We start from the raw sequence: 27,512 nt of genomic DNA, 5'->3' as shown, positions 1-27,512 counted from the left end.
ATTTGGAGAAACGGGTGGACGGTCCAGACTGTGATGTCATCCGCATAAATGAGTTCGTACAGGTCAGCAATGTCACCCAATCGCCAAGGCAATGGTAGGAGGCTAAAGTTGAAAAGTATGGGGGCCAACACTGACCGTTGCGGTACACCGCGATGTGACCGACAGGATCCCACATTCCCTTTGTTGATCCGGATGGCGAATTCACGAGATGTAAAAAAGGTGTGAATAACTTTGCATATATGGGCGGGTAAGTTAATCCAGCGTAGTACTTCAACGAGGGCAGCGTGGCTGACGTGGTCGTATACCTTGTGCACATCCACGTCGAGAACGGACCTCACTCGGGTCGATCGGCCTCCAATCAAAACTATAGAAGACAAGCGACCTAGGGTGCTACAGCACCAAGGTAAGGGCGGACGCCAACTTGCGAGGGATGATACCAGTGATTTACGTCTTGCCACCACTGCAGACGGTTAGCCACCATGCGTTCCAACAGTTTCCATAATGTACACATAAGGAGAAATCGGTCGAAGACTTGATATGTTGTCGTGAGGTTTGCTTGGCTTTGGGATGGCGTTTATAGCTGCTTGCAGCCAGTGCTCCGGTACATCTCCTGACGACCACGCAGCGTTTATCGAGCTGAGAACAGCTTTCAAGGTGGCTCTTTTATAAGTTTCTAAACGCCTCATAAGTCACGCCGTCAGGACCCCGGCCAGTCTTCAATTTGGCTTGGTCTATTGCAGCGATAAATTAAGCAACCGTGAACGGAGACTGCATCCCAGCAATAACGTGAGCTGATGAGAGTGCCCCTGCACTCGGCGCAAGCGTTAATTGGGTGGAGACCACGGGAGGTTGCGTATCCTAACCGGGAAATAATGCCTGCGCCATGTCAAATGCAAAGACGTCTGCGATTTTGCCAGACGCGAGGCACGCGCTGGAACCCGGGTCAGGAGAGCATCCATCAAATTCCATTGCTCGGAACGTTCTCCAAATTAAGGCGGAGCTGGTGGCCGGACCTAGCGAAGAACACCACGCCAACCAGCGTTGACGTGAGAGGCGGAGTTCGTGGCGTCTAGCTGCAGCTGTTAGCTGACGGTGGCGGCGTTGAGCCTCCACGGAATCTGGGTGTCGGCTGGCATGAACCTCTGCCTGGCGGCGCTGTGCCCAAAGCTGTAAGAGTCGAAGATCAGGTGCCGGACGAGATTCTCCAACGCATGACCTTAAAGTGGCTGTTTTGACCGCCGACTGTAACATTGGGATGGGGTCGCATAGAGGGGCAAGAGCGTCCCTTGATAACGAAGTACGAAACGTGTCCCATTCGATCACCCTACATTGGGGACGGAGGCGGTCGGTTTTCATAGAGGCTAGGCCGAGCCGAATGGGATGATGATCGTTCCCCCAGCAGTCTGGTTCCCGATGCCCGGTAACTGTCTAATGGCCCAACCACCCGGCCAGGTCTGGTGAATACGGTGGCATTCTTGGGTGGGTGCAACGTCTTGTATGCATGGATACGTCATTAATCGGACTAAAGTTGTTCTGGGTGAGAGTATCAAGGATGACACGTCCACGTTCACTGGACACAGAGAACCCACACTCACGGTGAGGATCATTGAAATCATGGGCGATGAGAATACGATAGCCAAGATGATGCCGACGAAGCCAGATGATCCACCCTAGACCCACTAGCCTGTCCCGAGCGGGCACGCACATAACACGACAAAGCCAATAGCCGACTGAGAGAGTTGCACCTCTACATCCACGACCTCTTGCCACGCAGTCCACCATGTCACCACAGTTATAGCCGTCTGAACGAGAGAGGTTTGAACATATATAGTTGATTTGCCTGATTTATCACCTTACAGGCACGCACGGCGATCTGGAAAGGAAGGTCTTGCGTAGCTAGTAAATCCCGAGATTCGAGGAAGAGAGTTCTGCTCCTGCAGGAGGAATGCCGAAGCTCGAAGTGAGCCCAAGTGAATGCGTTCTCGGAGCTCACCAACGTGGTTAGCGAGACCCCGACAGTTCCATTGAACTACGTATGAAGGCGGATTAGAGGCCATTGTGGCAGCCATCATAATAACCGCTCCGCAAGAGTGGTAGTTAGGGCCTGTAACTGTTGCACGACATAACGCAGAAGCGATGCCGGGTCAGTTGTGAGTTTAGGCGCAGGTTCACGCACGGCCGCAATACCTGACGCCGGCACTGGTGGAGGAGATTTATGAGGCGCTTGCGCCGCCAATGACCTATTTGTTGTCGACGAAGTGTTCGCAGTGACAAGGCGGTTGCCGCGAGAGTTGACTTTGGATAATTCCGTTTGCAATCATTCGATGTTGCGATCGATGTCACCCAATTCCCTCTGCAGTTTCTCCTGCGCCGTTAATGTAGACGGACGATATATGTGACGAGTCCGGCTAGTAACATCGCTGTAAGTTGCCTGTGGAGTAGATACCAATTCAGATGATGAAGGGTCACCTTCCTCGATGGCTTCATCCCCTTCTGTTAGCGGAGCGAATCGGTTGGGAGACACCAACAGGTCAGGTGTATGTGGAGTAGGGCGTAAAGTGCGGAAATTCGCCTTTACTTTTCTGAGCATTACGTTTCGTTGGGCAAGCGCGATTCGTTATTGAATGGTCATTGGATTTTCATAGACTACATCGAAAGGCTTGGGAGGTGTTTGGCTCATTTGTCTGCACCGGAGCAGGGTTACGGCACGATGCACGCATGTGGCGTTTTTGTAGGCCTTGATAACAGTATACTACGCTTGGACGGTATGAACGAGGTCGAAGGACGCAACCATTGTAGATGATCCGATCGGGTGGGGTAGCGGGTCCTGAAACTGTTACCAGGCATGTGCGACCACGTCCTAGTTAGCGCGATAGCAGCACATGATGAGTGTCACAAGTCAAAGTATCACGTAGGGTTTCCGGCGATTCATCGGGATAGACCTCTGTTACCACGGAGCCAGAGATGTCCGTGCCAAATGGCAGGTATGCTTGAACGGGCAGGACGCGTCCATTGGGAAGGGTGATTGCTGTTAATGTGTACAAATGTGCATCATTTTTTCGAGGCACGGCACCCTCACGGACGCCGTGTTAGAGGCTCGGTGATATGTGTAGCCCGTCACGGTGATGCAAAAAACGAGCGCCTTCCGAAGGGTCGTCATAGGGATCTCTTCTATCTTGTAGCCTTTCTTTGGACGGATTGCAACTTTGTACGATCCAGGGGTGCTGTTAGATGGGCGTTCCGGGAGAGCGCATGGATTGAGCAGACATGGACGCTTTTGGACAGGAACAACTGACGAGGCAAGCACGGGAGACACGCCCGGTGATGCAGCGTTGCACTGAGACGCCGGTGTTCGCGGGTCTTCTACCTCGTCTTCCATCGTCTCTTCGTTGGTGGTGGTTACCGACTTAGCAGCAGGACTAGTCGCCATAATCTCCACAGCTAACTGCTGCCGCAGCTGCTCTTTCATGTGTGGCATTATTGTGCTTTGGCGGGATCGCTGTTCGCGCGATGAGGCGGCTAAGCCTAAAGCATTCTGACTCGCTTTAGCCGACGCTGTCTTGCCCTCGGGATGCGCCCGGGGGCCCTCGGTGGCTCAGTTCGGTGCCACAGGTGGACTGGCTACGAGGAGCGGTCGAAGGTGCCAGAATTCCACAGTTCGAAAGGGAAAAAACACTTCAAAAGCCGGAGCTGCAGGAATACACGTCCGACGAAATCCAGCGTTGCAGCTCCCTCACCGTTCCGGCTGTTCCGAGATTTTAGTCACCTGTGACGTCACGACTCCGGCCCACGCGCGTGGGTTGCGAGGAGGTTACGTCGCTCGGTGCTCTCACAGGTGGTCGCTAGGCAACGCAAGGCAGCGCACACCTTGGCCAAAGCCACCCGCCTGGGCTCAGTTTTCTGGTAACGCTCCACGGCGGAACTAAAGCTTAAACTGCTCCGCTGCTAAAATATAAATATGTATTTGTGCTAAAGAACCCTAGTTAGCCAAAAGTAGACCGCAGTATCCCACTGCGGCGTGCTTCCTAATCAGATCTTGTTTTTAGCGCGTAATGTCCCTGAATGCATTATTTACATCTCGGAATTACTCTTGTATTCACGTCCCCTCTTTCACACGTACATTCAAATCTCCCACTTGGACTTGCGCTACAGTAGGAGAAATGTGTGTGAGTGAATATGAATAACGTCACTCGTGTGAGCATGCCGACCTCAGAGTATTTTACACAGTTCGTGGCAATGGGCACGCATTAAGAATATCAGCAACGACGCAAGTGCACTCGTGCTGTTCTTGGTGTGGCGACACCCAGGTTTTCTCATCTGGTTACATTTATAAAAGTTTTTCGGAAAGAAGCATACATCACTTACACTACGAACCACTGTTGAAAAGAGTAAACGGGAAGAAAGGGGGTTAACTGAGGGGCCCGATTTTTATTAGTCATATTATGCGAAGCCAACAAAGACTGACACCAAGGACATACCAAGGTCCTCGGTGTCAGTCTTTGTCAAGGACTGAGTCGTTGCTCTCATGGCAGTGCTTCTTTTTCCCAAGTGTTGCATTTGTTCAAATTACCTGACGCTGAAAGCCAACGGCATGCTTGAGCAGTTATAAGACGTAAGCAGCAGGCTGCATGGCAGTCTGACTTCCCTCGAACCAGAGCCCTGTACCCAATTTACCGGACCACATGAAGTGGCTCTTTATAGTGAAATAAAGTTCACATTCCATGTGCATTATTGTTACGACTGACCCGTGTGATGAACAAAACAATCTCTGTGGCGCTGCCAATGCCACGGCGAAATCCGCAATATTTCAAATACGCCGAGCAGCGACAGCTGTTGAAAAACGCCTAGAAGGCCACACCCGCCGTGGTTTTTTAGTGGTTATGGTGTTCGGCTGCTAAGAACGAGGTCGCGGGATCTAATCCCGGGCCCGGCAGCCCATTTCAATGTGGGCGAAATGCAAAAATACCTGTGTACGTAGGTGTAGGTGTACATTAAGAACACCACGTGGTCCGAATTTCCGGAGCCCCCACTATTGTGGGCCTCATACTCAGATCGTGGTTTTGGCACGTAGAACACCATAATTTATTTATTTATTTATTTATTTATTTATTTATTTATTTATTTAATAGGCTACAATGGCGAACAGACGTTCCTTAGCGATCGCGCGCGCATTCTCGCCTCCTTCCACGCGGCGCGAGCGACGCTCCTATGTCTGCGTCGGTTCGGCGCTCTTTTCTCTTTTCAGCGATCAAGCGAGACGTTTAACGTATGCGCATTCGCTACTCCTAAAGAGTGTTCAAAAAAGCTTCTCAAGTGAAGATGATATCCTAAAGGTGAAGCCAGCCAACTCCATCTTACCATGGGAGTCGATTAACGTTGGCATTTGGCGGAGAACAGGAAGCGTTTCCTGCCCGCGTCGAATGATATTCACAAGGCCTGCTTTGCCGTACAGATCCTTCTCGATGTGTCTGTATTTGCAGCTGATTTTATGTTGAAGCTTGAAAGTCTTGGTAGCTTGCACGGGAGATCATGATGTCACGACTCAGCCTACGGCAATATTTTTGCCCGAGACATCATTCTGGTATCTTCCAATTAGTCTAAAGTTATATTAATAGATCAAGAGCGGTTTAACTGCGACTGTTCTCCGTGTACTTAGGAACGCTTTCACGGGTGAAGTAACGAAAAGCGCTGGCTTCACTTCTGCTGGTAAGAATGTGTGAGGGCTGCCACTCCACAATTAATTTTGATAACCTCTTTTCTCCTTTTACTCGGCGAGGGAGACTCCCGCGGTGTATGAGTGTGCGTGTGTACGCGTCAGTGTCTTTCCGTCTGGTGCACGAGCGGTACTCGGAAAATATGTTGAGCTTAATAACTAAGATACCGAGTGGCGGCCGCAACTGTGGGTGTTCCCGAGAGGCTATAGAATATGCTGCCGCAAATGGACTTGAGCATTCAGCGCAAGTTTATACAGTGTCTGTCGCTCTCCGTTACGAAGCTTGTAGACCTGACCGCTGCGTAGTGATGTAATTAAAGTCCGTGTTACTCGTTACGTCGATCGTCTTGCGTTTCTGCCTGGCCCTAACGTCCTGGTCAAGCTCCAGACCACTAGGACCGCGCTACCTCCATGGAAGTGGGTGCACATGCGGTTGTAACAACTGGTGCCAGCAGTGCGAATTGATATCCACTGGTTGTCTGCATGAGATGCAACAGCGCGTGTAGTTGGTCTTGGCCGGATTTTCGGTGGCGAGGTTTAGTTAGCGCATTGCATTTGTCTGATGAGTTTAACCGGTGGTTTCTCAGTGCGACTAAGTCGGTAAAAGCTGTCGTTTTCGCCTAGTTTGCGTTAGGATTGTCAGGAGCTCGGTTTAGCTGAGTCAAGCAATGCACGTTTTGACAGCTTCAGAAAGGACAGTCGGCTGGCTTTATTCAAAAGTAAACGCAGGTTTGCCGAGTGACACTGGTGGCGCTCCAGTTAGGCAGCTGCTTCAGTTGCAATAAAGAACAAGAGACCATAATCCCCATGACTAGGCACGGCGAGGTAACCTGGATTTTCGGAGCAAGGGGCAATGACCCCCATGGCGGAACAATGACCTTACGGACGGTCGCTACAAGTGTTCGTTCGCCGTAGAATGACGGGGGCTTATGTGTGAATGGCGGAAGGAACCAAGAGTTAATATTCAAGATACGCTGGTTGCACGCGGTCGCACCACACTGTTTTCTCTGCCGTGAACGTCAATATTCAAGGTTTTCTCTGAACGCGAAACCACACGAAAGGGGCCTTCGTAGGAAGGGGTCAATGGTGGCTTGATAGACTCACGTCGCAGAAAGGCGTTCGTAGTTGTGTCCATTGCCAGGAAACTAAACACAGGTAGCCGGCGGGCGATACATTGGGGTGTCGGTCGAATCTGGTTGATCAAGGAATACAGGCTAAGTGCTGCGCGGCCGCTGGCGAAGTGCCTAGCTGGGCGCGCAAAAACTGGCCTGGAACGCGGATTTCTGACCCATAGAGCATCTCGGCTGCGCTGACACCGAGGGTATTGTTGTTCTCAGACCCAGTAGTACTACAGGTGACCTGTCCACCCAGTGCTGTCTGTCGAGCGGGGCGGTCAATGACGCCTTCAGTTGTCGGTGGAGACGCTCGACCATGCCGTTGCTCTGTGGGTGGTAAGCCGAGGCGTTATGAAGGCACGTGCCGTGCAGTCAAACGAATATTCGCGTTATAATTGATGGGGCACGAACGGACGAGGAGCTGCCTGTGATATGTCGCACGCGACCAATGTTGCGTACGAAAGCGGCAACTCCACAAGCTAAAGAGACGAGGCTATTTCCAGCAATTGTCGCAGCTCGGGGTCGTTTTGCTGGTCGGAGGCTAGAGCGTGGAAATCCGCAGGGCCAGTAGGCGCAGAGCCAAGCGGCGACAATTTCTCAGCTGCCTGATTTTCAGTCCCAGAGATATGGCGTAGGAAGTTCGGAGATGAAGGAAAGTTGCCGAAGCTCACGTTCTGAGTACGAGGAACTGTTGTTCTTGAAAATGAACGTTAACGGCTTGTGGTCGGTCAAAATATAAAAGCTATAGCCTTCAAGAAAAAAATGAAATTGCTTGGCAGCGCAATAGATGACCAACATCTCCCTCCTGAAAGTGTTGTAGCGAGATTCTATATGTTTGAGGCACATTATGAAGAAACCCAGCAGCTTCCAGTCTGTACCATAGTTCTGCTGTTGTACTGCACCCACTGCCCTGGTCAACGCGTCTACCATAAGGCGAGCGGGCGCGTCAGGCAACGGATAAATCAGCAACACTGCAGTTGCCAACTCTGTTTTGGTTTCCTGGAAGGAGAGTTCCTGCTGGAAGGATAAGTGGAAGATAGGCGTTTATTTATTTATTTATTCATTGATTGATTTATTTCTTCGTTTGTTTTGGTGTCACGAAGCAGTAGGTCATTAAGTGGCGGAAGAACTTGCGCACGGGATGGTAAGAAGCCCTGTGAAAATTTGTGAGCCCCAGAAACTCCCCCCACTTTCGGAATATGTTGGAAAGGGGAAGTCCTCAATTGCACGCACCCGTGATTCCAGTGGCTTCATGCATTGGGGTGAAATGCGATGGTTGATGAAATCGATGACTTCAACACCGAAAATGAATTTCTGGGACTTTAGGACCAAGCCGTGTTCATCCAGTCGCTCAAATAGAAGACGAAGGTGCTCTTTGTGGTCTTCGTCTGTGTGACTTGCAACTGGAATATGGTCCAGGTAGAAGAAGATGAATGGGAGTCATGCGTAACCTCGTCCACGAACCTTTGAGAAGTTTGCCCTGCATTCACCAAACCATAAGGCACAAAGACAAACTCAAATAAGCCAAACAGAGTGATTGGTTCCTTCGGAGTGTCGCTAGGCTCGACCGAAACGTGGTGCCACGCACTCATCAAATTGATCATGCTGTACATTTTGGTTCTTGCGAGACGGGTGCCGAAGTCATTTATGTGGGAAGCGGAAATTGATCCTGAGTAGGGGTCACATTCAAAGCTCGGTAGTCACCTCAAGTGCAGCTGTCGCAACTGTTCTTCTTTGGAACCAGATGTGGCGGTGAAGCGCAATTGCTGTAGGACGACATTGCCGAACGCGTCGTTATGAGAATGGCGGTTGCTTAGGACATTCGATGATGGGCGGTGTAGTGAGGTACGCCGACAAACTATGACACCACACTAGACCTAAGAATCACGCTTTGCAGGAGCGTATCATAGACTCCACAGAATTCCTTGATGCGTGAAGTGATTTTTCAGCAGTTAATACGGCGTAGCCAGCACAATGAGCATGTTTTAACTCACTGACGAGACGACATGTCTCCAGACATCTGAGAAGAGCGAGGAGACCGAGTGAGCAGCCGCCGCTTCGTAATGCCGAGTCGTCTGCATATGTGAAGCCAGCGAACAACAAGAGTGCCACTGCCTGCAGGTTCTGTTATTGATGCAACCCGCTCAGTTGTGTAGCCCCACATTGAAGTGCATACAGCTGTGCATGTCGATGGCGCGCTTACTAGCCTGTAGACAATGGTTGGGAAACGCCATGCCCTTCGATACGTTGGTGTTTGTTGAGAATAGTGACAGCCCAAGTACTTCAAAGCAACCAAGAAAGGGAAGTGTCGGTGTTTGAGATCCAGGAGGGCGGGTGCTCGTGCAAGATATTCTTTGGCCCGCTACATCTGACCACATAGAAGAATGAAACTCTGTGTAGAGCCACCTTGGTGCCAACGCTACACGCCTCTGCAACCTCACGAGTTTAAATACAAAAGGTATCGATCGGCAACAGTTTCGTCATGCTGAGCGCTACACACCCATAATGTTAAGCAGTGATGACTATAACACGTTCGCCGTATTTTGTCACATTGGTTACAATCTGTAATGTCAACCCTAATTGGGCCTCGTCAAACGTAGGGAATAAGCGGCGGCTAAATACAAGCTAACATCCATAAATTTTGGCACAATCTTTTATTTTCGCTCACTCTTAAGAGCAACTCACGTTCCTTCCAGATTACTTCGATAAAGCATTTCATCGTGTCTCTAGAGCATTTCTACTCACTCTTGCTTCTTTTTGGACGTACTGCTCCATGTAGTGGTGTTGCCGAGAAGACTACGCTTAGCCTCCGAGAAGAGGAGCGTGGTGCGCTGATGGGGGAGAGCGTTGAGAATCGTTATCTAGCTTGCGGCCCACAGAGTAGCAATTACTCATTGGCCGAAGTTCGCGAGAGACAAATGGAAGGGAGGCACATACCCTGGCAATTCATGTTGCAACTCGCTAAGCAATTGGTGTAAATGGCGTCCACTGGAAGGGGCACATAATCAGAAAACTTGTGGCACGGCCTCTTAATGCGTCGGGTTGCTCTCTTTGAGGATAACTTGTGACGGGATTTCGATGCCGCTCATCATTCGAGAAATTCAACGAATATCCTTCGCCATTGTAGAGCGACATATTTCTTGTGGCACATACCTAGTTACCCAAGTTGGCATCAAAGACATTCATTGAAGAGCGGCACACACTTCCTCGCACAGGTCCAGTGACCAAAGTTGCCATCAGAGTTTTATTGAAAACCAGCACAGACCCATTGCCACGTACACTCTAAGAACAGTTTACACCCTTTGGCTTGCCCCTTCTGCCACACAAAAATAATCCTCATCTGCCTTGATGCGTTTCCTTTCTTTATCGCTGCGAGCCCAGAACTTTCCAGTAACGAATGGCACGCGCGTTATCAGCATAGTACAGTTTACACCCTTTGGAGTGCCCCTTCTGATAACGCGCGTGCCGTTCGTCACTGGAAAGTTTCGGGCTTGCAGCGATAAAGAAAGGAAACGCATCAAGGCAGATGACGATTATTTTTGTGTGTCAGAAGGGGCAAGTCAAAGGGTGTAAACTGTTCTTAGAGTGTAGCGAGCGCTCCAAGTCGTTGTCAGAGATTCTTAGAACGGCGGTACCTACAAGGATACACATCTACAGTGCCCCATGTCGCCGTAAAAGAGGTTCGTTGAAGTGCGGCACATATGTGCACATTGCCAAATCCTTGTGAGCCAAGTTAGTCCGGTGGTTGATTTCGTACCCTGTTCTCTCGGCACAGCAGCCAGATGCGCTACCCTTTTGGCCACTGATTGCTCAATGGAGTAGGTAGCAGGGGAAACGGTTACATACAAACATACATGCATCCATAAATACATACACATCCCCCGGAATGTATGTGAAGTAGCCTAACAATGCTAACGCAAATAAAGTCCAAGTCTGAGGTTTTAGCCATGGTGCTCTGCACCTACTCCGTTCAGTGGAACAGAGTAGTCTGTGGTGCCACGAAGGGGCCTTTGTATTCCATTAAATACACACATATTCACAATATGGCAAAGGGAGGGTTCCAAACTTGCAAAGTTGCGCAAAATTTCTTGCACAGCACACCCTTTGAATTGTTCTAAAAGTTAAGGCGTGCAACATGTTCTTGGCAATAAAACATTTCCATGTTACCTGTAGTATAAGTGATTCACTATGCCGGATTCTCTGAGTAAAGTTATGAAGCTATGAATTGAGGTAATCTTTTCAGGCGGGTTAGTGCCGGTGGCTTGGGCTTAGTGCACCTAAACGTATGCCAACGGGTGTCTAAAGTGTTTTTTTCTTTTCGTGACGCTTCTCACTGAATAGTTCGAGCTTTCTTCTAGCTCAACCTGCTGCATGTTCTATCTAACATAGTAGTTCATGAAATTTTTCCTTGCAGCCAAGTCGTTGTGGGTTTATGAATGAAGTGGTACTTCTTCGTTAGGGTTTTAACGGTGAGCTTTGCAAACGATAACTTGCGCTCTGTATCACGAAGGAACCTACACAGAGATTTGTTATTAATGTTGTTCCCGCCCCCAAATCACCGCGAAAAATACATCAGCATGCAAGGACGGATATTACTAGCTCGTATGTGTAAAATGCCATTGCATCCATGTGCAAAAAGCGTTCTTCTTTCAATTAGGTTTGGAAACCTTGCCTGTGAGGTCTCGGCTACATTAAAGAGATATTTGCGTGACAGTAATTATTTTCCGCTAGTTTATGCACCCAAAACAATCGAACGTTGTTTTAAAGGGTGCCTGGAATTATATTTTGTTTTGGTGCGCGCTTCAATAAACTCTTTATATAGACCTTGATCTAAATCATAATTATGTGCATTAGCTGGCGCCGACTAGCTTTACCAATGTACCCTTTCATATGGCTTTACTTATTGAAATTGCATAACCGACCAAAACTTGAATGTTGGATCGAAATTTTAAACCTGTAGTTTCATCAGCAACTCATTTTATTCAAATCATTGTCCAACTCAAAGGTATATGTTAACAAATCAAATATTTTTCTAGATTGCTTGCCTGTATTGTCAAGGTGCTTACCTTTACCACTATTTTTTGTTGTTTCTTGTGGAGATCGGCCATGTCCTTAGCAGGAGTTTTCACGAATGAATAGGTACTCTATGCTGTTCTGTCTATGTGTCTTCCTCACCGTGCAAATGGAAAACGTTTCCTAGCTTGTTAATCGATTTTCCTCAGATGAATCACGTGTGCTACATTGAAGCGTCGAGGTTCGAATTGTGCCAAGGACGCCCTTGATTCTATTTAGATCAATGAGAAATTTACTCGGTGAGAATCCGACCAGTGCCCGCCCTACGTGGCGAAACCATGCGAAGACACATAAAGAAAACTTCGCTCTGAAAAGACTCCTCCTGTCAAAACAGTGTCTTTTATCTTTCATTCAGACGTATGTTGATATTTGAAGCCTTCAAAAATATCTGATCTCACTTTGTCTCCTTGCTGAATGAGTTCAGAACGCCACTTCGCTCAACCACTCTCTCAGTGGCAGAAGCGGATTGAATGAAATCGGAAACAAATCATACGGGATGAAGAACTGTAAAATTACCATGCATAGCTCCCAGCGTGACGCTAAGCCATGTGATATCCGGAGCAAATGAAGATGCTATGACGCCGGCTGCAGCCAGCATGGATCCCCCAACCAGCACGGGAACTGTGGTGAAGACTTCGCTTAGAGGTCCAGAGATTAGGCCTGCAAAAAATATCAACGGCGTAACTCTTATTTTTATTTGCTAGCAATTATGGGGACACTCGAAGCCAACTTCGGCCGTCGTCATCGGCGTGAGAATCCGAATATATTTAGGTATTCGTATGTCATATAGGCCATGCCATGCTATATAACAAGCGGCATTTGCCGGTTATGTCGCGACAGTCTTACGTTCTGCATAAAACTATTTCTCAGATTTTTCGAAATCGCATCCCGCTAACAAGTGTCATAAAACATAGCGCTGACAGTCTGAATGGATATTTATGCCGTTTTGCTCACATTATTACAGTCACTCTTGGACGACTGCTAACTTCTCGCTGCGCGTTAACTAAGCGCGACGGCGCAGGCTGTGTGCTCAGTAGCCATGAATGGAACAGCTTCACTCTTTTGGATTCGCTTCGAGACTGGTTTATTGTGCAGTAAACTACCAGAGCGGGGAAATGAAAGTGGGGAAAGATATAGAAATAACTAAGCAAGGAGGAATGAGACAGGCAGCAGAAGCCTCGCGGATCCCAGTGGCCGCAGTGGCCACTGTCGGGTCAGCGAAACGGGGGCGCGGTGGAAATCCCTTGTTCGGACGGTTTTGTTAGGTGTCCCCCTCGGCTATTGATGCGATCGCGTGACACATTCCCCCTTTCTTCTCTTTAGTAGCGTTTTCGTTGTGTAATGTGGGTTGTGCTGTCGTCTAAATTCTCCACATCATCCCCCGTAAGGAGTACCGGCTCATTACTGGCAGCCATTGTCCATACAGACTAGCTATTCGTTGTGCTTTAGTGGGCGCATCAGTTTACAAGCGCTTATTCGTCTGTCTGTTCCTGGCAAGGTTTTCACAACACGACACATCTTGCACATCTCGTGAGGAACCCGATCATACCCGAGGAGAACTGTGTCTCTCTCACCGATACCTCTTCCCCTGCCTGGCTTTCTGGCGACGTCTTCCCACTACGATTACTAGAGGAAGTTCTGGCACTGCCATCACTCAGCCACAATGGGAGAGATCGTTAGTAGATAGATTTGTCTGATCTTCTTGCTTTTGGCTTAAGATGTTATTCTGGCGTAAATTAATACGCTTAATCTATCTTCATAGGCATATATCTTAAAGCTATGTACACTTTTCTGTAAATACAGAAGGACTCTGCGAGCACGTACAATCATTGCACATTGCAGCGATTCCGAATGTGCACGCGTCCCTGCCGTAATGGCTTCAGTTTCCTCCTTCTGTGCTAGAAGTCTTGTTTTCGAATCCACCAATCGGACAAGTATATGAATGAATATTTAATTAATTAAAACTCAGTACGTTCGTGACAATGACCAGTTTGCGAAGTCACAATGCCATTGAAAGCCAGAAGGACGAAGTCTAGGCAAATTCATGTACTAGTCATCATCCCCACGCTGGCTGAACCACCCGTTCGCAGCTCCAATTAAAGCTAGTGCCACAGTTCCGTGTAGTACAGGCATAAATGCGTGAGGCACGGGCGTCCAGAATTTGGGCAGCATTGTGCAAGGAAGCGCTGTATCCAGGCGGGGACGGCAGCATGACACGGTAACCGCTCCGTACCGTACCAGGATCGGCACTGTGACGTGATGAACAGTCTCCGTGCGGTTCAAGCTTCCCGCAGCCTGCCAACTCGAAGTGCTCACCTCCGCAGTCGATAAGGGAGCCGATGAGGCTGACAGGCCAGGAGGCGAGGCCGCGTTCGACGTTCATCTGCTCCATGATTCCGACCATGAGGAAGCCGGAGCAACGGCTGGATGACGACTCCATGACGGTCATGAGAAAGGCCAGCACCGCCACCGACCAGCATTTGTCAATACCGGCCGCGTCGGACTTCTTTTCGGCCTGTACACGGCTCGGCTTGAAAGCGATGGGGTCACAGCCGCCCAAAGAAAGTCTTCCAGCCGCAGTCAAGCGCCTTGGTGGAGATGGCGTGAGCTCCTGTGACTCCGGCTCCAACCTGCAGTTCATGTATAACTGTGTGTATTTAAAAGGACGCTTCACCGCAAGAGCGACAAAGATATATTTGTTACTATGTGCACAAGATGTTTGCTGAACGATATGCCTAGCAAGCTACTCCAGGTTGTAATGATTATGCATGAAATGGACCAACTTCTACACAGTGCGCACGCACACAAATGCACGACTAACGAGCACAAGGATACGCTGTAGCAAGCATCTAGGGCATCTAGTTAAAGCCAGTGGATGGATATGTGTTGTTTAGTGGCGCAAGGGCCAGGTGTGGCCAAAGAGCGCCATGACTGATAATGATGTGTTAAGCGCTGATTGGTGAGTTACGATGATGAGGTGTAACATGGCTGTAAAGTGGCCTCAAATTAGTCGCTATCGTAGAAGCATAAAACGATATATAGGTATAAAATTATGACAGTGATACGTGGAGTGGTCTCTGGGTATAGGACGAGTGACAAGTGATAATGGGGCTAAAATGCATGAATATGGAAATAGCACATATGCCTCCTTAAAGCCTTTGAGCCCAAAGGCTGGGAGGCAGGTGCTTTCTTTCAAAGCAGCTACCGCAGCAGAAACCTCTGTTAAGAGGCTGTGCTACGGATTTCCTGGGGCTATAGTATGAAAGCTATGTACAGCTTTTAAAAATTGAAACAGTGATTGATGTTTAAAGAGAGGTTCCATACCTATAATCATTTGGGGATATGGTGGAATTTGTTGCCGGTGAGGTAATGGAAAATGCTTTTTCCTATTTGCATCTAATTCTCTGCATTGCATCAGGATGTGAAGCACGGTAAGTGGCTCACCACACTTATCACACATGGGTGGATCACCACCTGACAAGAGGTATGCGTGTGTACTGTATGTGTGTCCTATTCTAAGTCTGCAAAGTATTACTTCCGTGTGGCGGTTCTTTGATACCGGCGGCCAGTTGCCAAGATATGGCTTGATAACATGCAGTTTATTTTCTGTTTCTTTATCCCATAACCGCTGCCAGAAAGCACTGAGCGTTTTCCTTATAAAGGGCTTAAGGTCCATTGCAGGGACAGTCGTGGAAATGTCTGCAGCGTTCGCGTGCACGGATGTGGCTAGCTGGTCAGCCAACACGTTTCCTTCAATCTCGCGGTGCCCCGGCACCCAGCATACTACGCATACCCTGGACGCATAGTTGGTGCATAATGCTGAATAGAGAGACACAATTATAGGATTTTGATATTTCTTCACAGTTTTCAATGCGTTTACGACGCTCAAAGAGTCTGTGTATATAACTGCCTTTGGGATATTCAATTCATTAATGTGTTTAACGGCAGCTAATATCGCGTAGGCCTCTGCTGTGAAAATACTTGTGTTAGGGTGCAGAACACCGGCATCTGAAAAGGATGGACCGACTGCTGCGTAAGATACGCCAGAATTACACTTTGATGCGTCTGTAAAGAATTCAGGACATGAGTATTTGTGTTGTAATTCCAGGAAGTACATTCGTATATGCGCGAGAGGAGCGCGTTTTGTAACAGTTATGAAGGATATATCACATTCTATTGGTTGCCACTGCCACGGCGGGGGCCGTATAGCAGGGGACATAAGATGGTATTCAAGCAGGGGAAAACTTGTTTCTTCAGCTATGTCTCTGACAAGCAGTGAGAAAGGCTTTGCCGCTGTGGGCCGGTTGCGAAAAAGTTGACAACTGGACAAATCGTTTATAGTGTAAGACGCGGGGTGCTGACTGTTTCCGTTTACTCTAAGAAAATACATGAAAGACGAGTATGTTCTCTGCAGTTGAAGTGACCATTCATCCGATTCAACGTACAGACTTTCCACTGGGCTTGTTCTAAAGGCACCTGTGGACAGGCGAATTCCTAAGTGGTGGACAGGGTCTAGCATCTTTAGAGCAGTTGGAGTAGCCGACTGGTAGACTATGGCTCCATAGTCTAGTCGTGTGCGTATGAGGCTTTTATACAAATTCATGAGACATTTTCTATCACTGCCCCAGGTTGTGCGTGAGAGCACCTTTAAGATATTAATTGTTTTCATACATTTGGTTTTAAGATACTTTATGTGCGGTACAAAAGTTAATTTCGCGTCTAAAATTATGCCTAAAAATTTATGTTCCTTGTTTACAGGCAGACGCTCACCATGCAACAGAATTTCAGGATCAGCGTGCAGGCCTCTTTTTCTCGAGAAAACGACACATGTGCTTTTTTGTGGGTTCAGTCTGAACCCGTTCTCATCAGCCCATTTGGAGACCTTGTTAAGGCCAAGCTGGACCTGTCGCTCACAGATTGCAAGAGAACTTGATTGGAATCCTATCTGCACATCGTCAACATATGTTGAATAGAAGATATTACGTGGTATGTGTAGACGAAGAGAATTCATTTTTACTATAAAGAGCGTGCAGCTGAGCACACCGCCCTGCGGCACTCCTGCTTCCTGTATAAATTTCCGTGACAAGACATTGCCCACTCGAACACGGAATGTGCGATTAGACAGATAGCTTTCAATAACACTAAACATATTGCCATGTATACCTAACTGTGAGAGGTCTCTCAATATCCCAAACCGCCACGCAGTATCATAAGCTTTCTCCATATCTAAGAATACTGATAAAAAAAACTGCTTATGAACAAAAGCTTCACGAATACGTGCCTCGATACGTACGAGATGGTCACTGGTGGATCGACCCTCGCGAAACCCACACTGGTATGGGTCGAGGAATTTATTTGATTCGAGGATATGTAGTAGGCGACAGTTAATCATTTTTTCGAATACTTTGCAGAGGCAACTTGTTAGCGCTATAGGTCTATAACTTGATACAGAGGAAGGATCCTTTCCGTGCTTCAGTATTGGAATTATAATAGCCTCCTTCCAAGCAGAGGGGATCTCGCCGGAAGACCATATAACGTTGTATAGGTAGAGGAGGGTTTTCTGTGTTTCGGGTGGTAGTTGTTTTAACATCTCGTATATTACGCGGTCTGAACCTGAAGCGGATGTATTACAACAGTTTAGTGCTGCCTGCAGTTCTGCTATACAGAATGGATCGTTGTACGCCGCACTTTTAGCAGACTTTCTTTCTAATTTTTGCTGTTCTATTTGTGTTTTGTACTTTAGGAAGGTTTCCGAGTAGTGTGAAGAGCTCGATATGTATTCAAAATGTGCACCGAGAGAGTTGGCTTGGTCTTCAAGGCTTTCTCCGTGGCTATTTACTAGAGGTAAGGAATACGTTTGCTGCCCATTAACTTTCTTCACTTTATTCCAGACTTTTCTCTCATCTGTATACGAGTTGATGCTTGATATAAACTTTGCCCAGCTCTCTCGTCTTGCTTGCCGGCGCGTTCTCCTTGCCTGGGATTTGACATGCTTAAAGTTTTCCAAGTTTTCTGCTGTTGGCGAATCGCGAAGCAGCGCCCGCGCTTTGTTCTGCTTCCTCCGTGCTTGCCTACATGCATCGTTCCACCAGGGAACACGCCGCTTGGAACCCATGCCGCTCGCTTGAGTAATACATTTACAGGCGGCATCCAGTATAAAAGCTGTAAAATATGCAACAGCATCATCTATAGTTATACCAGACATCTCAGTCCAAGTCATGTGTGTAAGAGATCTGTACCGTTCCCAATCGGCTGTGTCAATCTTCCACCGAGGGACCTGCGGGGGAAGTTGATCTTGTTTCGGCGTAGTTAGGATTATTGGGAAGTGGTCACTCCCATATGGGTTGTTAAGCACATTCCATTTAAAATATGGTAAAAGCGTCGGCGATAAAATGCTGAGATCTATGGCAGAGTATGACTTGTTGGCTAGGTTAAAATATGTGGGCTCCTTCGTGTTCAAGAGACATGTTCCGGAGGAAAAAAGCACCTGTTCGATGACGCGACCTCGCGCATCACAGCGCGAATCGCCCCACAAACTACTGTGTGCATTAAAATCACCGAGAATCATATAGGGCTCCGGGAGCTCATCTATTAATGATTCTAAGTCGCGCCTGTGAAGCTGATAATGTGGTGGTATGTACAAAGAGCAGATGGTAATGAGTTTATTTAAAAGTACGGCTCGAACGGCCACGGCCTCAAGGGCCGTTTGGAGCCTCAGATGCTGACACGCTACACTTCTATCAGCAATGATAGCTACACCGCCAGACGATGCGACAGCATCCTCGCGGTCTTTCCGGAAAGTCATGTATTGTCGGAGGAAGTTAGTGTGTTTGGAAGTTAGGTGGGTTTCTTGCACACACAGCACTTTAGGTTTAAACTTACAGAGAATTTCTTGGATGTCTTGTAGGTTTCTTAATAATCCTCTGATATTCCATTGTATGATGTCATCCATGTTGAAAAAAAAAAAGAAAAGTGCTGTGTGTCTCAAGAGAGAGGAGAATGACATTACTTCACAGGGCCTTTGTTAGGCCCTGTAATTGGTGTTTTGTCCTTTTTGGAGCGGTCAAGAGAACCTCGCCGCTCCTTCGGCGCTACTTGCGCCGTTTGGCTTGGACTGGTGTCCATAGCCTCTTGCGAGGCACGGGACACCCGCTCCAGAGAGCGATGTGTGCGTCGCGTAGACTTCGTCTCAAGCGACGGAGTCTTCGTCCCCACGGGGCCGGAGGTCGACCGGACCCCTGTGGCCTCTGCGGTGCCCTGGCTGCTGCCGGAGCTTGAAGAGGCCACTGGTGTGGACACTTTGAGAGATGGCAGGGCAGCGTTGGCTGCTCCCACCGTAGGGGCGGGTGGCGTTAGCCTCGGCACGCTAGGCGTGGTCCGGGCTGCCGCCAGAGGCCGTTGTGGTGCCGCCCCCCGTTGCACCACTTCAGCAAAAGATGTTTTCAGGGAAAATAACGCAGAGACCCTGTGTCTTGCTTCACGGAATGTTATGTTCTCCTTATATTTTACTGTAATTATTTCTTTTTCTTTCTTCCAGGCTGGACAAGCTCTGGAGTACGCAGGGTGACTGCCGTCGCAGTTCGCACAATGTACCTCATTATTGCAGTCGTCAGCAGAGTGACCGGTTGCGCCGCACTTTGCGCACATAAGCTGTCCTCGGCAGCTCTGGGATGCGTGACCAAATCTCTGACATTTGAAGCAACGTCGTGGGTTAGGAATGTAGGGTCGAACATGTAGTTTTACATAGCCAGTTTCAAGAGTCTCGGGTAGAGTAGTTGAGCTGAAAGTGAGTATTAAATGCTTTGTTGGGATTTCATTGTCATTCCGTCTGATTTTGATGCGCTGCACATGGATTACGCCTTGGTCCTTCCATCCATCCAGGAGTTCTTCTTCATTCAGTGTCATTAGGTCTTCATCTGAAACTACGCCTTTGACTGTGTTCATAGTTCGATGTGCGCTGACAGAAACAGGGATGTTGCCAAAGGCTACGAGGTGTGCAAGTCTGTTGTGTTGTTCCTTGTCCTTTAGTTCGAGGAGCAAATCCCCACTTGCCATCTTTGTTACTTTGTAACCAGCTCCAATGGTCTCTTTTAGGCACTTGGCGACAAGAAATGGTGAGATTACTCTAGCTTTAGTAGATAACTGTTCACAGTGGAGTACGTGGAATTTCGGGAAAGTTTCTTTGTTTTGGGGAATGAATAGCGAGGTTGCGTCGGTGCGTACCCTTTTCGAGGCACGATCGGGTGAAAACGGGTTCGAGGATCCCATGGGAAAAAGTAAGTTGTTCGGCAACGGCGTCTGCCACCCACCACGGAGCCCAACACGGGGACGTGGCAGAACATGTAAACAAGTCTGCACAGCGCCAGCAGTATGCCGTTACTATAACCCAATATGGTATACCCAAGGCAGGACAGCCACACCAGGTTAACCCTTGCCGCCAGGAAAAGTCGAAGTGAATGGAAAAGATGAGAAGACAGGAAAGATCAAAAGGGGAAGAGAAAGACGAGGATGAGGGTAGAGAGAGACAGGAAAAGGCGACTGCCGGTTTCCTCCAAGTGGGTCAGTCTGGAGGTGCCGTCTATGTGAAGCCGAGGCCGAAGAGGTGTGTTGCCTCCGCCGGGGGGCCTTAAAGGTCCAAACACCAAGCATCGGCTCAACCCCCAGGATCCCCTTTTCCCCAGACACGGCAAAGCCGCGCACGGCTACACGCGGGAGGGTCCAACCCTCGTGTGCTCGGGTCCGTGGTGTCGCAACACACCAAACGCCTGCTGACGCAGACGCCCCTGCGGGGTAGTTAAAGCCAGTGCCATGGTGGACAACTCGCCTGATTCGAATACGCCGGCACGAAGAAATCGCTATAGCAGTCTCCACTATGTTTGTTGCATATTAAATAAAGTCGCTATCTACCAACTACAGGCAGCAAATGTTTTTTACGTCAATTTAAGCAGCCAGATGAGGCAGTAGAATCCGCAAAACATGGAAAAAAAGAACTAGAGAACAAGGTTTACAAGGCGCTAATTAAGAAATAAATAGCGATATTGTTGCGGGAAGACAGCAGGCCCACGAATGTAAAATAACGTATATTTACAACTGGCGTATATGGCGTTCAGGCAACTGCCAGACTTCATGTTCGTCTCGTCCAATTCAATTTCTTCGTTCCCTTCACCATAACATCACCGTCCCGGTGGAGTAGCTCCGCCTCGGTGCAAGTTATTGAGCCTCACTTAATGGGGGGACATAGGGCTTAAGCCTGCTGACGTGAACAACATGGCTGGTGACGTTGCCATGCACTGAAGGCTCACAGACTGGGGCGATCTCGTATGTCACGTCGGACATTTGGCGTAAGATCTAGTACGGACCAGAATACCGGGAAAGTAGTTTTTCCGACAAGCCGACGCGACGTGAAGGCGTCCAGAGAAGGACAAGGGAACCAGGTGCAAAATGGTAGTCTCGGTGCCAAAGGTCGTAGCGTCGCTTTTGAGATGCTTGCGAGAGTGTGACGCGATGAAGGGCGACATCTCGGGCTTGGGCGGCTAAGTCAATAGCATCGCGAGCGTAACCAGTGCTGAATGACTGTACTGCGGAAGGTAGCAACGTGTCAAAGGGCAAGGTGGGGTCGCGGCCATACAAAAGGTAAAATGGCGAAAATCTGGCAGTGTCGTGACGGGACGAGTTGTATGCGAAAGTGATGTATGGTAAAGCGACGTCCCAGTCACGGTGATTGTCGGAAACGTACATGGCCAGCATTTCAGTTAGCGTGCAGTGGAGTCGCTCGGTGAGGCCGTTCGTTTGAGGGTGGTACGCGGTAGCAATCTGGTGTTCTGTAGAGCAGGAGCGGAGCAGGTCATCGACGACCTTCGATAAAAAGTAGCGGCCGCGATCAGTCAGCAACTGGCGAGGGGCACCATGGTGCAGGATGACGTCGTATAGTAAGAAGCCGGCGACATCTGTAGCGCAGCTGGTTGGTAGCGCTCGTGCGATGACATATCTCGTGGCATAATCGGTTGCTACAGCAATCCATTTGTTGCTTTTGATAGAAATTGAAAAGGGGGCCAAGGTGGTCTAGGGCCACACAAAGAAAGGCTCTGTGGGGATATCAATTGGTTGAAGCAAACCAGCGGGAGGCGTAACAGGCGTCTTCCGGCGCTGACACAGGTCGCAGGAAGCGACATAACGGCGCACAGAGCGATCAATGCCCTGCCAGAAAAAGCGGCGCCCGAGGCGGTCGTATGTACGAGTGATGCCCAGATGTCCAGCAGTAGGAGCGTGGTGAAGTAGCTGGAGCACGGCTAGTCGAAGGTGCTTGGGAACGACTACGAGGAGCTCCGGGCCGTCAGGGCGAACGCTACGAGGGTGTAAAGTTCCATCGCGCAAGGTGAACATCCGGAGGGACGGGTCATTGGGCGAGCAGCTTAGGCGTTCCATAAGTGTTCGAATAACATGATCTTTGCGCTGCTCGTCGCCAATATGGAGGAAGCCGCAGATAGATACAACACTGATCTCCGAGTCTGCATCGGTATCGTCCAGTTGATCCATGGGATTGTGGGACAGGCACTCAGCGTCTTTATGCAGGCGCCCTGACTTATACATAATAGAAAATGTATATTCCTGTAGACGCAATGCCCAGCGTGCAAGTCGTCCAGTTGGGTCCTTCAAAGAGGAGAGCCTGCAGAGGGCGTGATGATCGGTTACGACGCAGAAGCTCCGACCGAAAAGGTACGGCCGGAATTTCGTGACTGCCCATACGAGCGCGAGACATTCTCTCTCAGTAATGAAATAATTTCGCTCGGGCGTGGAAAGAAGGCGGCTAGCGTAAGCGATGACGCGGTCTTGGCCCTGTTGACGCTGAGCGAGCACAGCGCCGATGCCATGACCACTCGCGTCAGTTCGTACTTCAGTGGGCGCAGAAGGGTCAAATTGTGACAGAATTGGGGAAGTTGTAAGCCGCGCAATGAGGGTAGAAAAGGCTTTCTCCTGCAGTGGTCCCCAAGAGAAAGAGACGTCTTTCTAAAGAAGATCAGTGAGAGGGTGAGCGATGTCGGCAAAATTTTTCACAAATCGCCGGAAATAAGAGCATAAGCCCAGAAAACTACGGACGTCGTTTGTTGAACAAGGTACAGGAAAATTTCGCACGGCGTGAACTTTCTGTGGATCAGGTTGTATTCCGGCGGCGTTTACGAGATGGCCGAGCATGCTAATTTCACGCCGACCGAAATGGCACTTGGAGGGGTTTAGCTGAAGGCCAGCTACCGCGGTATGAAGGAGGCTGATATCTGCCACCTGACGCAGGCTTTCCTGATCAGTCGCATCGTGTATTCCTTCCCCTACTACCACCTACGCCTTTCTGACAAGGAAAAGGTTAACAGCGTCATTGGCACAGCTTATAAAGCTGCCCTTGGTCTCCCGAGGTATGCGAACACTGAACGATTACTTGAGATAGGTATATACAATACTCTAGACGAACTGGTGGACGCCCATAAAACAGCCCAACGTGAACGACTCTCCAGCACCGCAACTGGCAGGGTCATTCTAAGTAAACTCGGGCTGAATCCCGTTATGAATTCAGCAGGAAGAACATTACTCGGTGCGGTCAAACGCCATTTGGTTATAAAACCGTTACCCAAGAACATGCTCCCTGGGAGACACAAGAGGCGGTCTGCCAGAGCCAAGGCCCTTCAAGAAAGGTGCAAAATGAACCACCACACCGCTTATGTCGATGCAGCAAAGCAAAATCACCAAACTTACGTAGTGAGCGTCGTGACCGGAGAAGGAGGTATCCTCAACGCCGCGACCATAAAAACAGCGTCCACCGTGAAGCGGAAGAGACTGCCATTGCTTTGGCCATCATGAATCCCTCCGTGCAAACTATCATAAGCGACTCCAAAAGGACAATCGTCAACTTTTCGAGAGGCAGCATAGGCGTCTGTGCAGCGCGAGTCCTACGGGATATTACAAATGAAAATACTGTTGAACTCGTATGGGTTCCGGCCCATTCGGGGAATCAAGGGAATGAGGAGGCGCACTGGGTAACCCGAGCTCTAATCAACCGGGAGGTGTGCCCCTCAGACTCAGCTCCCATGGATGAGGCACCGATGACATACCACGAGATAACAAACTACTACAAGCAAAAAAGGCGAATCTACCCGCCTCCAAACGCAAGCCTCACGCGAGCACAAGCCTCGATCCTGCGTCGAATCCAAACTAAGTCATTCCCCAGATTGGCTGGCCATAATTACCAACGGGCAATGGAAGCCCAATATGTCAAAACTGCACAAATCAGACATTGCCTACCCAAAATCACATTCTTTGGGGGTGCGAGGGCTTACCCCCGCCCAGGTCGCTCCTGCCAGCTCCCTCAGAACAGACGTGGGAGCAGCTGCTCAGAACGCTGGATGAAAAACTACAAAAAGCCCTCGTTGCCTGGGCCGAAAGGGTCGCTCCTCGTGAGCGGCCACCCTAGAACTCGGGCCTGCCACTGAGCAGAATCTCAATAAAGCACTACCAAGCCGCGCAAGAGAGAGTCCATCATGCGCTCGAATGTAGCTGGCGCATTGCATAATCCAAACGGCATGAGTTTACATTGGTACAGACCGACCGGTGTGACGAAGGCGGTTTTCTCGCGGTCTATCTCATCGACGCTAATCTGCCAATAGCCGGAGCGAAGGTCAATTGATGAAAAGTATTGGGATCCGTGAAGGCAGTCAAGAGCATCATCAATGCGCGGCAGGGGAGAAACATCCTTCTTTGTTATCCTGTTGAGGTGACGGTAGTGAACGCTAAGACACCGGTGATGTTACTAAGTTTACTAAGACAACCGGTGATGCCCACGGGCTACTGGAAGGATCAATGATGTCCTTGTTCATCATCCTGTCTACATCTTTCTGTATGATGACCCTTTCTGTTGCAGAGACACGATATGGCCGCCTATGAATGGTGCTGGCGTCACCAGTGTTGATGCGATGCCTGGCAACAGATGTCTGGCCAAGTGGACGGTCGTCCAAACCCCGAAATGATGACAGGAGGTGACGAAGAGCTGTTGTTTGCTCGGAAGGAAGGTCAGGGGCGATCATCTTAGAAGCATCGTCCGCAGGCGTCGAGTACGGAGGAGTCGGTGACAGAGGTCCGTTGGTACTGACGAAGGATTCAGAGGTCAAAGAAGAAATCTCAAATTCTTCCAAAGGAGTGATATGCTCTATGGCGATACCGTGTGGCAGCACATACGATGAAAATCCGAAATTGAGGATGGGCACGCGAGAGCAGTTTTCGCGGATCCGGATTAAGCTTCTCGGTAAGGCAATTTTGCGCGACAAAACCACGTCAGTAAGCGGCGACACGACGTACTCGCCATCAGGTGCGGGAGGACAGGGCGTCAGGAGGACATTTGTAGCCGCCTGTGGAGAAAGCCTTGCAAACTCAGCAGAACATAAGCGGTGTGTAGCACAAGTTGTTGCGTATATGGCATTCAGGCAACTGCCGGACTTCGTCTTCGTCTCGTCCAATTCAACTTCTTCGTTCCCTTCACCGTAACAATATCATTATTTTTAAGCTGCAGCTTCTGTGACCTCTTTAACGAGCAAATACGCAACTTCAAATTATATCACTAAACTAATACCTAAATTTTCGTGATGCCATTGTAAGCATCGTAACGACTCCACGTAAGCTGTCCGTTTTATTCGTGCGTTTTGCTATAACACATGGCGTATTAAAAATTGCGGTGTGTATTCATGGTGCACAGTTAAGGATCTGTAAACTGGGAGATTCAATTTTCTTAGTTTGTCAGTTTTCGGCGACATTGCAACAATATTGATGCCCTATATCAAAATTATGCTTTCTACTGTCGGTAAATTCGGCCTTCTATCGTAAATGCAACAAATTGTGTTGTCATTGGTTGCACGCTTCTCTGATGAGCGTAATAACGCTTTTTCCATGTATTTGAATTCGGAATGCGAATCTATCATGTCTATCATGTGTCACACATAAGGCAAGAAAGGGAGCAGCTCAAGTCAGAGATGAGTAGCATTACTGAGTAGGTTCACCAAACATGCCCAAGCATTATGCGTGCGTGCTCTTCTAACCTTATTTGACCCCTGCTACAATACATTGGAGGTGCCTTGTGCCCTTTTCAAAGGTAACTCTGAAGTAGTCAACAAGCCAAATACTCTCCTCGAATTGAACGTCAGTGAACCTTACTAAAGCAGTTTAGTACTATTCCTGTCATCAACGTTTGTTAAAATGGGCACTAACTTGTCCCTGACCTCTGTGTTGTAGCAGACGACGAAAAGCATCTTAGACATACGTTTCTAGTACCGCAAACCAGAACGACACATGGGCATAATATTACCATGCACAATGTTACATATCGATCAGGCAAAGATAAGTGGTTGCTTTGAGAACAAGCATTACTGCAGTATCTGAAACACCACTAAGGCGCATACATAGACAAGGGACCAAAAGAACGACGCAGACAAGCGCTGGTTCTATAAAACTTGCCGCCCTTAAAATCGTAGTGTGTACTTAAAAGCGCTTGTCTTCGTCGTTGTTTTGGTCCCTTGTCTATGTATGCGCTGTAAGTGATGTTTGAAACGATGGAATGCCAACTACCCCGTACCCAAATCTTGCTTCAGTATATTACCGCAGTAAACGGTTACTGTCTCGGCGTACATAAAGAGCCTACATTCAGCATCTAACCACTGTATATCTGAACAACAGTCCTGCTTTTCAAGATTATAATCCGCAAGTAGGTATTACGAACTAACTTGAAATAGTATTGTGCCTCTGAGCTGTATTCAGATATCAGCAGGTTAAAGCCAATTTCGTGTGCCAACCTTAGTCCTTATAATTTACGAGGAAACATGTGCTGATTTTATTGGAAAGCTCGATATCTGTGTCTCGCTACATCCTGCTATTATGTAAGGCATACAGTATCTTCGATCTCACCTGTGCAAGGTGTCAAAAAATATGAAATTTTGCATACACGAACGCAACTTGCAAGAATTGCTGACTGTCAACTTGAGCTACTCAAACACATCTTAATATTAGCTGATGCCATTCATTATCAAAAAATATTCAGGCAATTCATCAAGTATTGATTCGAACGCAAAATTTCGATGGATAATTATTCGACCCTGTTAAACAGCACCAAACTTTCCCCGAGGACAATTGCTGTGATTTGGATTTCTTTGGGGCTACAAAAACTGCACGCGATATATGTTTTTAAGTGTACATCAGCAACAGCATCTTTCTATGCTGCACGATGGGGATGCGCTCACATCTATCCGCATGTAAAATGATGACCGCCTTTAGAGTCCCTGTCACAGAAAAGGATTGGATTGCAAGAAGGCTTAATCGTGAGGAAAATATTGAAATTTCTAAAAATGTATTATTAAGCGCTCAACAAGACCGTCCATTAAAAACAAACAAGCAGCAGCAACAAAACAACAACAGAAAGAATACTTCACTGAAAGCCATCAGCTAGAAAGCAGTGGAGTGTTCTCTTACAACCAGCTCTTGGTTGTCCTAAGTTCTAGTTGCTGCATAGAACTACCCCAAATATGTGGCTGATAATTTTTTTGTCATGCAAAAGCAATTATCGCTTGCGCATGGGCTTGTCA

At 48.5% G+C, this 27,512-nt stretch overlaps 1 protein-coding gene and 1 long non-coding RNA gene across 5 annotated transcripts in view; one reads left to right on the top strand and one right to left on the bottom strand.

The window, feature by feature from the left end:
- The window catches only part of LOC142576277 (monocarboxylate transporter 12-like), a 166,419-nt gene that overhangs the window by 46,345 nt on the left and 92,562 nt on the right, over window positions 1–27,512 (bottom strand). For all 4 annotated transcript variants that reach the window (XR_012826819.1, XM_075686331.1, XM_075686330.1 and 1 more), the window contains 2 exons: window positions 14,218–14,531; window positions 12,418–12,561 (listed from right to left, as the gene is read on the bottom strand). Coding sequence is in view for 3 of the 4 variants with exons in the window: in XM_075686331.1 (XP_075542446.1) it covers window positions 12,418–12,561; window positions 14,218–14,531 (458 nt within the window). In the remaining variant the exon portion in view is untranslated. The remainder of the gene's footprint in view (window positions 1–12,417; window positions 12,562–14,217; window positions 14,532–27,512) is intronic.
- Window positions 16,671–20,324, top strand: LOC142574170 (uncharacterized). Its single transcript, XR_012826446.1, has 3 exons — window positions 16,671–16,887; window positions 17,645–17,745; window positions 19,439–20,324. It is a non-coding gene; the product is annotated as an uncharacterized LOC142574170 (long non-coding RNA).

The sequence above is a fragment of the Dermacentor variabilis genome, chromosome 3 (assembly GCF_050947875.1).
Source record: "Dermacentor variabilis isolate Ectoservices chromosome 3, ASM5094787v1, whole genome shotgun sequence".
NCBI classification, from domain to species: Eukaryota; Metazoa; Arthropoda; class Arachnida; order Ixodida; family Ixodidae; genus Dermacentor; species Dermacentor variabilis.
This window is presented reverse-complemented; position numbering and strand designations above follow the sequence as displayed.